The following is a 15,021-nucleotide window of genomic DNA, read 5'->3' on the forward strand; positions in this document are numbered from 1 at the left end:
GCATAATCATTCTATTCTTCGCCTCACTCGCACGTGGCACAGGTAGCAATCCCGAGATTGTCACCCTGGAGGTCCTGCCTTTCAGCTTCACTCCTAACTCCCTGAACTCTCTAAGCAGGACCCCCTCACTCACCTTACCTACATCATTGGTCCCTACATGGACCACTACATCTGGGTTCATGCCCTCACTCTCAAGAATAGCCTGCACCCGATCTGAGATGTCCCGGACCCTGGCACCAGGGAGGCAACATACCATCCGAGACTCCCGATCTGCCCCACAAAATCTCCTATCTGCCCCCCTAACTATAGAGTCCCCTAAAACTATCGCTCTCTTCTCTTCCCTCCTCCCCTTTCTAGTTGAGGGTTCAACCTCTGTGCCAGAGGCAGGACCACTACAACTCATTCCTGGTAGGTCATCCCCATCAACAGTATCCAGTACGGTATACTTATTGTTAATGGGAATGGCCGCAGGGGTGCTCTGCTCTCTCTGCCTGCTCCCCCTGCCTCTCTGGACTGTCACCCATCTGCCTACTTCTTGGTTTTTTGGTGTGACTACCTCCTGATAACTCCTATCTATCTCTGCCTCCACCTCCCGAATGATCCGTAGTTCATCCAGCTCCTGCTCCAACTCCCTAACTCGGTCTGATAGGAGCTGCAGCTGGACGCACCTTTTGCAACTGTGTTGACCCTGACCTCCCACATACTGCATACGGAGCACACCACTGCTCTGACTGTCTCCCCCATACCTGAACTGAATTAATAGAATGTCTAAAAAGCACCTAGCGACCTTACCTTCTTCCCCTCAGCGAGCAATCACACAGCCTTACCGAAGTCCCCTTACGCCGAAGCCCACTTAGCCAAAGCCCAGGACTCCTTCCATGGACTTAATAGAGCAAAAATTAGTGGGAGGTTAGAGGATTGGGAAGCTTTTACAAACCAACAGAAGGTAAGGATGGAATACAAAAATAAGCTAGCAAATAACATTAAAGAGGATACCAAAGGGTTCTTCAGATACATAAAGTGTAAGAGGCAAGAATGGATATTGGACCCCTGAAAAACAGTGCTCAAGAGGTGGTAATGGGGTCAATAAAATGACGTATGAACGGAATAATTATTTTGCATTGATGAAGTGTGCAAAGCTACCATAACTAGAGAGAAGGTTCTTGGGAAACTGGAAGATCTAAGGTAGATAAGTCACCTGGACCAGATGGTATACACCTCGGAGTTCTGAAAGAGGTGGCTGAAGAGATCATGGAGACATTAGTAATGATCTTGCAAGACTCACTAGATTCTAAAATGGTTCTGGAAGACAAAAAAATTGCAAATGTCACTCCACTCTTCAAGTAGGAAGAGAGGCTAAAGAAAGAAAACTAAGGCCAGTTAGTCTGACCTCTGTAGTTGGGAAGGTATTGGAATTGAAAACTAAGGATGAGGTCTCAGTGTACTTGGAGGCACATGATAAAATAGGTCGTTTTCAGCGTGGTTTCCTCAAGGGAAAATCTTGCCTGACAAATCTGTTGGAATTCTTTGAAGAAATAGCAAATAAGAATCAGCTGATGTCGTGTTCTTGGATTTTCAGAAGGCCTTTGACAAGGTGCCATACATAAGGCTGCTTGACAAGCTACGAGCTCATGGTATTACAGGAATGCTTCTAGCATTGGAGAAAGCAGTGGCTGATAGCCCAGGGCAAAGGGAAATAAAGGGAACCTGTTCTTGCTGGCTGCCGGTGACTAGTGATGTTCTGTGTTGGGACCAATTCTTTCTCTATTATATGTCAATGATTTGGATAATGGAACTGATAACCTTGTTGCAAAGTTTGCAGACAATATGAAGATTGGAGGGCAGGTCACTTTGAGGAAGTAGAGAGGCTACAGAAGTCCAGGCAGTTTAGGGGAATGGACAAAGAACTGGCAGATGGAATACAGTATCTGGTAGTGTATGGTCATGCACTTTTGTAGAAGTGAAAGGGAAGAGTATTTTCTAAATGGAGAGAAAACAAAAAAACTGAGATGCAAAGAAACTTGGGAATTGTGCAGGATTCCCTTAGAGTTCATTTGCAGGTTGAGTCTATGGTGAGGAAGACAAATACAATGTTAGCATTCATTTTGACCTGGCTAGAATATAAAAACAATATTGAGACTTTATAAAGCACTGGTGAGGCCTCACTTGGAGTGTTGTGAGCAGTTTTGGGCTCCTTATCTTAGAAAGAATGTGCTGGAACTGGAGAGGGTTCAAAGAAGGTTTGCCAAAATGATTGCAGGATTGAATGGCTTGTATCTGAAGAGTGTTTGATGGCTGTGGGCCTGTATTCAGTGGAATTCAGAAGATTGAGGGATGACATCACTGAGACCTGTCAAACGGTGAAAGACCTTGATCGATGTAGAGAGGATGTTTCCTGTGGTGGGAGAGTCTGACCAGATGACACAACCTCAGAATAGAGGGCTGTCCTTTTAGAACAGAGATGAGGTGGAATTTCTTCAGCCAGAGAGTGGTGAATCTGGAATTCTTTGCCACAGGCAGTTGTGGTGGCCAAGTCTTTATGAATATTTAAGGCAAAGGTTGATAGATTCTTGATTATTCAAGGCATGAAGGGCTATAGGAGAAGGTAGGAGATTGGGGCTGAGAGGAAAATTGGATCAGCCACGATGAAATGGCGGAATAGAGTCAATGGGCTATATGGCCTAATTCTGCTCCTTTAACTTATGGTTTTACTTATAGGAATGAGTTTGAATTCAATATTTCTGGATTTGTATCTGTGATTTCTCTCTCAGTGGAAGAAATCTTTCCTGTTGTTCAAGTTCATTGAAAGAGCAGATTATTATTTAAATGGTAAAAAATTGCAGCACACTACTGTGCCGAGCGACTTGGGAGTGTTTGTGCATGAATTACAAAAGGTTGGTTTGCAGGTGCACCAGGCTATCAAGAAGGCAAATGGAATGTTGGCCTCATTGCTAGAGGGATTAAATTTAAGAGCAGAAAGGTTATGCTGCAACTGTACAGGGTATTCTTGAGGTTGCACCTGGAATACTGTGTGCAGTTCTGTTCTCCTCACTTGAGGAAGGATATATTGACTTTGGAGGTAGTGCAGAGGAGGTTCACCAGGTTGATTCCACAGATGAGGGGTTTAGACTTAAGAGGAGAGATTGAATTGCCTGGGACTGTACTTGCTGGAATTCAGAAGAATGAGAGATGTTATAGAAACATATAAAATTATGAAAGGGATAGTAAGATAGAGGCTGGGAAGTTGTTTCCACTGGTAGGTGAGACTAGAACCAGGGAACCTAGCCTCAAGATTTGGGGGAGTAGATTTAAGTTGGAGATGAGGGTGAAATGCCTTTCCCAGAGAGTGGTGAATCTGTGGAATTCTCTGCCCAATGAAGCAGTGGAGGCTGCCTCATTATATATTTAAGACAAGGTAGGATAGAGTTTTACATAATAGGAGAATTAAGGGTAAGTCGTTAGAGATGAGTCCATGGCATGATCTTATTGAATGGCGGAGTAGGCTGAATGGATCAGATGGCCTACTTAAGTTCTTATTGAAGCTGAAGCAAAGTGTAGTATTTAATTTATTAAAACAGGAACAACAGTAAGATATTCAGTTCTCGTTTGCCCCTTAACTCCATCTGCCCACTTAGGTTCCATAGTCTGGCTGACAAAAATTTATTAATCTTAGTTTTTAAATTTGAAGTTAATCCCTACGCTCAACAGTCCTTTGTGGGGAAAAGGCTCCCAGGTTGATGCATCTTGACTTATTTCCTGAAGGGATCTCATCTTAAGGTTATGTTGATGCTCCCCCACCTGAAGGAATAGTTTTTCTCCACCAATCTATTCATCAAAGCTGTTAATCATCTTGAACATCACAATCATAGCATCCTGTAATCTGTAATCAAGGATATTAGTCTAATGAAAACATAAAAATCCACACAAGGCAGCCTTTCCTCATAATTTATTCACTTGAATCCCATCTTTGAAATGTGTTACTTCCAAACAAGCACTCTATTTATCAGTTCTCTTTCATTAACTATGGATTATATTTCAGAAAGTACTGAAAGTATTTTTTGATCGCATGGAATATTTTTATTCTATTTTTTATTGTGACTAGTAACAATATTGAGTTTAATTTTTTTGATCTAAGGCAACAACAAGCTTTACCAAGGGATTCAGTGGTGGAAGATTTAACTCTGAAAAATCGTTACTTGCATGAAAAGGTCCAAGCTTTGGAAAGACAGCTGAAAATGAGTACTCCGTCCAGGCCATCAGTATGTATTTGTTTTATTAAGGACACAGTAACCAACAGATTCGTAGGATATAATCACCTGACCCACAGCACTAATGTAGCCTTTTGTAAATGATACCTAGCCCCAATACCCCTGATGCTTTCCCTTTGAAAGATGTTGTTTTAGTTTGTTTAAACTGTGAATAACTTAATTAATTTTAACCTTTTGTAATACTATAGCAGCTAAACAACAAAATAATTAAAAATGTGCCCAACTATCATTTAGGGCTTTGAGTTTAGGAGAAAGGACGTTATATTGCAATTATATATGTCAATGGTGACGCTGCACTTCGAGTATTATGTAATAATCAGAATCAGGTTTATTATCACCTTCTGAAGGTGGTTTTGTGGCAGCAGTGCAACACATAGAATTATAATATATACAATTAAAATATATAATTAAAATTAAATACATACTGCAAAAAAACAGCAAAATAGTGAGGTAGTGTTCATAGGTTAGTCAGTTTTGGTTACATTGTTACCCAAAAGACATTGTCAAGCTGAAGAAGGTGCAAAAGAGATTTGGATGTTCCCTGGACAAGAGGATGTGAATTATAGGGAGAGGTTGGCCACACTGGATATTTTCCTTGGAGCACAGGAGAATGAGCTGTGACCCCACAGATGTTTATAAAATCATGAGGGGAATGCATACCGTGGACAGTCGGAGTCTTTTCCTCAAGCTTAGGTAGTCCAAGAGTAAGGAAGTCCACAGATTAAAGAAAGGGGAAAGAGATCTGAGAGGTGACATCTTCACAAGGAGGGTAGGGAGTACCTAGAATGAACTCCCAGAGGAAGTGTTTGAGGTGGGTACAATTGCAACATTTAAGAGACATTTGAATAGTTACATGAAAGAGAGAGGCTTGGAGGGTTAACACAAGGCTTGAAAATGAACTGAGACCAGCAGGGTTGATGCTGTGGACAGCATGCACCAGTTGGGCTGAAGGGCTTGTGATCATGTTGCATTATTCTTTTAGTTATATAGGCACATGGAGGGCTATGTAGGACGGAAGTGTAAGATTGATCTCAGAATACGTTCAGAGTTCAGCACAACATCTTGTGGTGAAAGGCCTGTATTGTTCTATGTTCTAATTAAGCATTTGTATTGTTTAATAGCTTAAGGATTATAACAGTGCTTTGGTAAAAATAGTTAAAGACAGTCCATTTGAATGTGGTTTACAGATTTATCATAGTACACCAAGCTCCATCACATCTTTCATTCACTTCTCTTTCTCTGTCTCTGTCCCTTTTCTCATTTGCTACATGACCTCTCTTGGACCATGCGTATAGTCCATGGATCCCCCTATACACAATGAATCTAAAGGACCTGCAGTTACTACCACTACACAACAAATCAGTACTGAAAAAAAGACAGAAGTACTAAAAAATAAGACAAGATTCTTTTGGTGCAAGAGTAATCGGGTTTATGATCAGTTGGAGAATACTTCGAATGAAACTGGGCAGAACACTGAAAATGGCGATAGTAGTGCGATTTCAATGTTGGCTGAGGAGGATGTGTGTACCAGTGTTCAGAAAGGGCAGCCTTTCACTACTGGGTATGAAGTGAATGGAGAAAAACCCTCCTCATCTGAAGAAGAGTCAAAAGTGATGCAAAAACAACACCGAACTAACACCAGCCCGGGTGAAGATGTGGACCAGCCAGAAATAAATGAACCTCCCCAGGACCCAACAGATGTCATGGAGAGCACACGTAGTGTGAATGAGTTGGGGCCTGGAATCAGGCATGACAAGGATGAGACAACAGCAGAAGGACAGGGCCGATTGGGTTCTCAGAAGCACACAATCTCTGAAAATCAGCTTCAGGTTAAACCTAGCAGAAGTCCCTCCTTTATCCTACCCCAAATTAAGCAGTAGGCTGTAAATTATTTTTAACTGCTCAATTAGCAAAGTTTTTCAAAAATATGTCTGTTGCGCAAAAATATCTCAAGTAAACTTTGATTTTAATTTTGCTTGCAAGTACACTCAGTGGCCACTTTATTAGGTACATCTGTACACCCACTCAGTAAAGCAAATATCTAATCAGTCAATCGTGTGGCAGCAACTCAATTCATAAAAGCACATAGACATGGGCAAGAGGTTCAGTCTTCAAACCAAATGTCAGAATGGGAAAGAAACGTAATCTAAGTGACATTGACCATGGAATGATTGTTGGTACCAGACAGGTGTGGCTTGAGTATCTTAGAAACTGCTGATCTGGGATTTTCACATGCAACAGTCTCTAGAGTTTACAAAAAAATGGTGTGAAAAACAAAAAAAAAAATCCAGTGAGCAGCAGCTCTGTGGGCAAAAGTGCCTTGTTGGCGAGAGAGGACAGAAGAGTTCAAGATGAGAGGAATAACCATGTGTTGCAGAAGAGCAACTCTGAATGCAGAACACATTGACCTTGAAGTGGATGGGCTACGATAGCGGAAGACCACACTGAGCTCCACTCCTGTACCTAATCAAGTGGCCACTGAGTATATATGCTTCCGTATTTTAGATTTATATTGTGGCTTTATGACAGCTTTTCTGTGCAGTAGGCTATGGGGAGGAATCAGTGTTTCTGACCGTCTGTTTCATTGTTTTACCCAGACCTCTGGATATGGATCAGATGCCTTATCTCAAAAGGAACAACAGCTTCAGAAAGAGAACCTTAATCTGTCTGCAGATAACATGGAGCTGCGCTTTCAGCTGGAGCAGGCCAATAAGGATTTACCACGATTAAAGGTAGGTTTTGCACATGCGTACTGTATAATGTTCATTGTAGGTTATTCAGGGGGGTGTTATGGATCTTTCAGAATGACTTCCAATATATGAAGTAACAATCAATCTGCTAGAGGAACTCAGCAGGTCAAGCAGTATCTTTGAGAAGGGAGCAGAATTGTCAACAATTCAGATTGAAACTGTGTATCAGAGTGGAGTGGAGAGAGAAGATGGCCAGAACAAAGAGCAGAGGCGGAGTCGGAGACAGGAGTCTGAGCTGAATGATAAAATCAGCAAATTATTGTCACATGTACTGAGGTAGAGTGGAAAAACTTCTCTTGCATACTGCTCATAGACGTCACAGAGGAGCTGAATGATAGCTCAGCAGAAAGTGTACGCTATAACAGCACCAGTGATCTGGGGTCAATTCCCACCGCTGTCTGTAAGGAGTTTGTCCACTCTCCCTGTGACCATATGGGTGTCCTCAAAATGCTCCAATTTCCTCTCATTTTCCAAAGATGTACAGGTAGCAGGTTAATTGGTCACATGAGTGTTAATTGGGCAGCCTGGTCTTGTTGAGCTGGAAGAGTATGTTACTGTGCTGCATCTCTAAATAAATAAATAAACATTTTATTATAAGTGTCTTGAGGCAGTACGAGGGAAAATAATAACAGAATGCAGAATAAAGTTTTACATTTACAGGGAAAGTGCAGTGCAGGTAGACGATAAGGTGCAAGGTCATAATGAAGCAGATTGTGAAGTCAGGAGTACTCGTATTGCACTATGAGACCATTCAGTCATCGTATAACAGGTGTAAGCTGGTGGTAGATGCTTTCAGGCTTTTCTTCCTTCTGCCAAATGGCGGGCGAGGAGAGAATGTCTGGGGTGGGTGCAGTCTTTCATTACGTTGGCTACATTACCAAGACAGTATAAACAGGGGGGAGACTGGTTTTCATATCGTGCTGAAATGGTGGATGAGGAGGGTGAAAGATGATAGGCAGGTAGTGCCATGATGGTTAGGGAAGGGAGTTATGAAGTTGGGAGACTGGCAGATAGATGATTGATGGAGGCAGACAGAGAGAGAAAAAGATAGACAGATGGAGTGAGGTGGGAGCAGAGCAAAGGTCAGACATACCTGCTGGAGGGACAAAAGTAGGAACAAAAATGGTTTTCAGTGCTGGAATCTGTTAAATAAGGGTTGATAATGGGAGAGGTGCTGTGGGAGAGCAGCCTGTAGGTGAACTGTGAGTGTAATAAGTGGATGTAGTTTGTTGCTCCAGATTCCAGCAGCTGCATTCTATTATGTACTATCTGCACATGTCCGTTGAAATTGAGCATAATAGAAATAGGAGCAGAAGAAGGCCATTTGGCTCCCATACCAGATCTATTATTGGTCCCACAATTTCCACAATGCTGAACTGATTCCACAACCTATAGACTCACTTTCAAAGACCCTAGAACTCATTTTCTCAGTATTATTTATTTACTTTTGTTATTTATTATTTGCACGATTTGTCGTCTTTTACATATTGCATTTTTGTCACTTTGTTATTTGTACTTTTTTCATAAATTCTATTGTATTTCTTTATTTTCCTCTAAAAGCCTGCCAGAAAGTGAATCTCAGGATAGTATATGGTGAAATATGCATACTTTGATAATAAACTAACTTTAAATTTTCAACATAACATCAGAGAGACAACATTCAGAAGAAAAATATAAATTAAACATCTGTAGCATTAGTTTTACAGTCATGTTGATTCCTTTCAACTCCTCAATTACTCTTGACCTCTAGCCCACTATTTTTGGTTTTTGTGCCTTCTTCCATGAATTCTTGCTTACTTCATAACATTATGTTACTAAAAAGATCAAAGGATTAACTTCTGTGCTGAACTTTGAGTTCTTTCTTTCCTTGTCTTTTGGGATCAATTCTTTCTTTCAGTGTAGTGTAGCAGTTAGCGCAGTTCTTTACAGTGATTCTTAAAAGATTGTGATTTTATTCCCGCTTTGTATCTTCTCCTCATGACCATGGGGTGTCCTCCTGGTACTCTGGTTTCCTCCCACATTCCAAAGATGTACGGGTTAGTGAGTAGTGGGCGTGCTATGTTGGAGCAAGAAGCATAGCAACACTTGTGGGCTGTCCAGCATAATCCTCGCTGATTTGATTTGATACAAACAACTCATTTCACTGTATGTTTCGATGTACATGTGACAGAGCAAGCTAATCTTGATCTTGTTTTTCCTTTTCTTAGGATCAAATAGTTAATTTACAGGAAATGTATCAACTTCTCAAGAAGGAGAAAGCAGATTTGGAAAGAAAGCTTGGAAGTGTTCGAGGGGTAAGTGTGATAATGAGTTTCCACAATATTGTGCATGCAAATTGGTGAGAGTACACCAACATAAATCAGAATTTGATTTGTTTAATATCTTAAAGTAATTCATTATTTGATATACAGGAGCTATTGAAACCAGTATCTGAATTTTCCATAATTCTGCAAATATTTATATTTTAGATATTCACTTTCTAAAATAAATAGGTAAATATTTAAAAGATTGAGGAATACAGGGACTGGATCTGAAGAACTGAGGCTATCATGGAGCAGTATAATTGGCAGGGCAAGCTTGAGAGTCCCAATGGCCTACTCCTCCTATTGTTGAAAACTGCTCAATCTCCTTCTAGTCATTGCACTACAGATCTGGTCTTTTTACTAATAAGCTTCAATCTGTGTTCTTCAGTAACCCTTGCCATTGGAAATGGTATTTTCTCATTTGCCAAAGTCTTTCCTAGTATTAAGCACCTTAATTGAATCCTGCATTAACCTTGGCAATGGCAAACTACTGTAGAAAATTTGGCCAAGAACAGTCATGGTCATGGCACCATGATTGCCTGTGTCATATGTCACAGCACATATGATGATGATAATGATTAACCCTCACTATTCTAAGCGTGGAGACTTTAGAATTGTACCATTTAGTTTTTATTAGGCCACTTTCGCACTACCTACAAAACGAAAAATCCTTGCAAAAATAAACCTTTGCATTCCTAGCAACATGTTTCAGCCTTGCCAATTTCCTATATGGCAGTTAAAGAGATTTAGTGTGTGTACTTTGGTAATAAGATTATTGTTTGGATAGATTTACACACAGTAAAAAGTTAACCGTTTTAATTGCCTTTAGGTCTTGAACAAATCCCAAATATCATCGCTTTAAAAATCAACTCTGATGGTTAAGATTCGACATTGTTTAATATCATTTCCAGTGCGCAATTGTAAATGAGAACAAAGTATTTGTTAGTCTGGATCCAATGTGGCACACAAAAAATAGACTAAGATAACAATAATAATACTAACAAATACAATAGATATAAATATATAAGATAGCTTATACTGTTATGTACCCCGTAACTGGGTCACTTACCAGCAAAGATAGAGAGGTCCGTTGAAGTCTGATGGTACTATTTTTAACAGTATTTATTGATAAAAATACACAAAAATAATATCAATGCAACCATACAGATAATATACGTCGTCAATACTAAATCTAAAAGCGCGGGTATAATAATAATAAGAAATAACTATCGTTGTCTAGGGGATAATGTATTGTCCGATGGAAATATAAATTGTCACTCAAGTTCATTCAAGCTGCAGCTTTTGGTTGGAGAGAGAGACGGATTAAAACTTGCCCATTCCTTTTTTGATGTCAATCCTTCGAGAGTCGTTGGGGGCTGATTTCTCCTTTGTTGTTAGCTAAAGCCGTGCTTCCGTGGCAAGACCCACCAATTCTGAGGCAAATGGAAAAGGACGCACGTGGGCTTTTCCACCGGCTTTCGCTATTACGCTGTTACAGGAGTTCTAGCGTTTCTTCTGGTGCGTCTGAGGGGCTGTTCCCACAGACCCTCTTTTATCCTGACTCACAGGGTCTCAGATGTCAATCAGGGTGGAATGATGCCAGCCCTCCACCAACCCCCCTCGGTTCATTGCCTGGGGGCTTCAATGAATCATACAGTACTCAATACACAATTCCGTCTCCAAGAGATAATGGCCATTATCTGTGGTTTTGTCTCTCGGAGGCCCAGGACACACTCCAAACATTGAGGAATCTGCGTGTCTCTCTCTCATTTCCTGGGTCTCTTGACCTGAATCAATAGCGATCCTGCGATTCTCAAAAAGGAGGGGGCCACAGGCGTAACAATATATAGACTGATTCTATGTCATAAAGTGTTGCTAGGTACAGGAGGTGACTGACAGGAAATGATAAAGTAGTGGTGATTTTGGGTATGGCAGAATGGATAATGGGTAAAAGTGTGGAACAGCCTTGCTGCTTGTGGAAAGTAACTGTATTTGAGCTTGGTGATCCTGGCATGAATGCTACATAGTCTTCTCCCTGATGGGAGTGAGACAAACAGTCTATGAGCAGAGTGGGTGTGAACCTTCATGATGATACTGTCCCTTTTTCAACACCTTTCTGTATATATGTCCTTGACGGCAGATAGACTTTTGCTGATGTATCGGGCAGTTTATACTACCCATTGTAGAGCCTCCCTGTCTGCCGCAGTGCAGTTTCCATACTATGCAGTGATGCAGCTTGTTAGGATGCTGTCTACTGTGCATCTGTAGAATGATGTGTGTACAGATGTGAATTGTCCAGCTTTAGAGTCATGGGTGAGCTTTCCTAATTGTGTAGAATGTGTTCTGGGACCATGAAAGTTCGCACAAAAAAAAAACAGGCTGCTGGAGGAACTCAGCAGGTCAGGTAGTGTCCATGGAGGGAAATTAACAGTTGTGGAAAGTCAGTTGTCTGTTCTCCACCCCACCACAGATGCTACATGACTCGCTGAACTCCTCTAGCGGCTGTTTCTTGCTAGTATCTGCAGTTTTTTGTGTCTCCTTTGATGTTTAATTTATGCGTGTGCCAAAACTAAAAATCCAGATCAGGCAATTAAATTGTTTAACCTTATTGTAAAAGTGTCTTTGCTGTCTCTGCTATTGATCGCATTGTTTTAATAGTATTTGACTTTAAGGAAATTTAGATATAGGTCAGTCTCTGTTCTGCCAAATTAGTCTGTATTGCATGGATGTGAAGTATAGATCTTGTCTGGCAGTCTGGTCGCAGCGGCAAAACAGTGTCTGAGCTAGAGAAAACTATCGGGTTGATGAAGAAGGTGGTGGAGAGAGTGCAACGAGAGAACGAGGAGCTGAAGAAGGCACCAGGAGTGGTATCCACTGAGAAAAGAACTTGTCTCGAAGTGGAAAATGACAAGCTTAAGGTTGGTATCAGTGTTCTTTTCACTGCTTCAGTGTAATTATGTATGGAAGGATCTGGCTGGATGGCACACCAACCAAGAGCTTTACACTGTCTTATTACATATGGCATTGATAAAACAATACTACAAATTGAAGTACATAATATGCATTCTCTGCAGCAAAAAATTACATTCTCCACATGCCATTTCAGTTGAGCTAAAAAGATTAAAACTACAGCTCAGATTTTAATCCAATAGACTACTACCAAGGTTAAGACTGCAAAACTGCATTGGTTGATTTCAGAAGCCTAGGTAGCAAGTGCAACATCTCCAGTGTGGAAACAATGCCTGGAATGAGGAGCCTATTTAATTTGTGTAATGCACTGTAATCTCACCATTTTATAACATTGGTGTCTGTCTTAGCTTTCCTCTCACTTTTCAGTCAGAATACCTTGGTCTTGTCTTCATTCAGAGGCACGAGCCTAAAATAAGATAACGATGGAGCCCAGTTCACTCTGCAGTACCATCTTTTGGATGAGCTATTAAACCACACCCCACCATGGATGTAAAAGATCCCTTTGCTCTATTCTGGGGGGAAGAAATCTTCAGGACAATTCTTATTGGTGCCTTGGCTAATATGCAACCCTCAGCTAACATTCTTTAAAAAGAAATAAATAAAAAATAATATAGACTTAATCAATGTCACTGTGCTTACTCAAGATAAAACTATTTTTCTGCCTTGTTTCCTACATTAACAAGAGTGCTTACATTGCAAAGACACTTAATAGAGAGTTGAAATTGTGATAATTTCCATCATTTCTTTAAAAATCCAAGCATCAGAGTGTTCATGCTTGACACTGCAGTAATAAGCAAACAAAATCTATGATAGGGAAATGCATCTCATCTGTACTGAGACCAAATATAACATAATTTTCTAATAAGAAATCAATGCAAAATCAGCTCTTTGAGTAAGTTCTCAAAAGAGTTTGATACTGAAATAAGTCAATTAAAATGTGTCAAATAGATGGTCCTGATGAAGGATTTCAGCCTGAAATATCAGCTGTTTATTATCATCCATAGATGCTTCCTGACTAACTGAGTTCCTCCAGCATTTTGTGTGTGTTATGGATTTTCAGCATCTGCAGAATCCCTTGTGTTCATGATACTAAAAATATTTTTTTGGTAGTAAGTGTATACCATCCCTGGTTTCTCATCACAATTTCTAGTAAATTGTGTAAATCAAATGCTGGTCATCACATACACCATAGAACACTACAGACCCTTCAACCCACGATATTGTGCCAGACTTTTAACATACTGCAAGGTCAATCTGATGCTTTCCCTCCAACTTAGTCCTCTATTTTTTCTTAAGGCATGCCTGCCTTAAGAGCTTCTTAAACATCTCTAATGCATATGCCTGTGCCACCAACCCCAGGGGTGTGTCCCACACACCCTCGACTCTGTAAATTAAAGAAAATAAAAGTAAAAAATAAATTACCTTTGACACCTCCCCATACTTTCCACCAGTCACCCTAAAATTATCCCCTCTTGTAGTAGCCCTTTCCACCCTGGAAAACATCTCTGGCTATCCACTCTGTCTATGCTTCTCATCATCTTGTACCCTTCTGTCAAGTTATCCTCCTTCACTCCAAAGTGAAACCCCCTAACTCACTCATCCAATCTAGGCAGCATCTCTTGTAAAGAATAACATCTTCTGGGATGCCTTTAACATATGTAAATTTCAAAAGACCTGGGTATTGAGGTTTCCAGCACCCTCAGCAGTGTCATCTTTTGGGTGAGCTGTAGAATTCAATCCTTTTCCAGTACTGAAAAACACACCTGGTGTTACTGTGCCGAATCTAGAGAAAGCTGTATTTCAAAACAGCTTTAATTATTGTCCCCCAGCACCAGCACCCAAAGACTTTCTGTCAAGTGTTCGCTAAGATCCAACTATGTGTGTCATTTCAGACAGAGCTTGAGAAACTGAAGTTGCAGATTGGTGGCCAGCTGAGTCTGCGTTATGAGAGCAAAACAAAAGGCATGGAGAAAATCTTAACTGAAAATGAACGATTACGAAAAGAGATCAAAAAGGTAAAGAAATTGGATCAGCCTCATTTGTAAGCTTTGGCCTAGTCTGAAAAGTTACAAACTTTTTTAAATATACACTTTTCACCTTTAGAGAGAAACAATGTTCATGGTTTGGGTGTGTGATGTTTTACTATAATCAGAAGGTTTTGATAAGATTATTGCCTTAAAGGTTAATTCTACACAGATACTGTCTAAATTTAGATAAGTATATTAATTTGGAGGAATTTGGATGGATATGACCAGCTGAGTAGGCACCAATGTCAGCATGAACAAGTTGGGCGAAATGGTCTGATTTCATGCTGTCTGACTCTGACACACCAATGTTACACATCACTGTAACTTAAATTCTGACAGCCCTGTACCAGCCAGAAATGGAACTGAGATTTCTCTTTTACTGAATGTTTACTGACAGGAAGGTGACAGTTCTGAAAAGCTGCGAATCGCAAAGAACAACCTGGAGATTATAAACGAGAGACTAACCATACAGTTGGAAGAGACAAATAAACGACTGAGCTTTGCAGAGAGTAAGACTCCACAGCTTGAGGGTGCTAACAGCAAAAGCTGGAAGTCCATTGTCGTAACAAGGTACCAGTGCAATGTCTGATACATAAAGCATAGAAATCTGCTAGGCTGGTGCTGAAATGTCAGTCACTCATAGAAAATATTAATGTTTTTGTAATGAAGTTGTTATGGGCGAGTTTTTCACCCAGAGGGTGGT

At 40.5% G+C, this 15,021-nt stretch overlaps 1 protein-coding gene across 3 annotated transcripts in view; it reads left to right on the plus strand.

Moving 5' to 3' along the window:
* cep290 (centrosomal protein 290) overlaps positions 1-15,021 on the plus strand; it is a 185,867-nt gene that overhangs the window by 153,925 nt on the left and 16,921 nt on the right. For all 3 annotated transcript variants that reach the window (XM_059977654.1, XM_059977655.1, XM_059977656.1), the window contains 6 exons: positions 4,136-4,259; positions 6,866-7,000; positions 9,226-9,312; positions 12,075-12,239; positions 14,184-14,306; positions 14,716-14,888. In XM_059977654.1, coding sequence (XP_059833637.1) covers positions 4,136-4,259; positions 6,866-7,000; positions 9,226-9,312; positions 12,075-12,239; positions 14,184-14,306; positions 14,716-14,888 — 807 coding nt within the window. The remainder of the gene's footprint in view (positions 1-4,135; positions 4,260-6,865; positions 7,001-9,225; positions 9,313-12,074; positions 12,240-14,183; positions 14,307-14,715; positions 14,889-15,021) is intronic.

Source organism: Hypanus sabinus, chromosome 8, assembly GCF_030144855.1.
Source record: "Hypanus sabinus isolate sHypSab1 chromosome 8, sHypSab1.hap1, whole genome shotgun sequence".
In the NCBI taxonomy this organism is placed as follows: domain Eukaryota; kingdom Metazoa; phylum Chordata; class Chondrichthyes; order Myliobatiformes; family Dasyatidae; genus Hypanus; species Hypanus sabinus.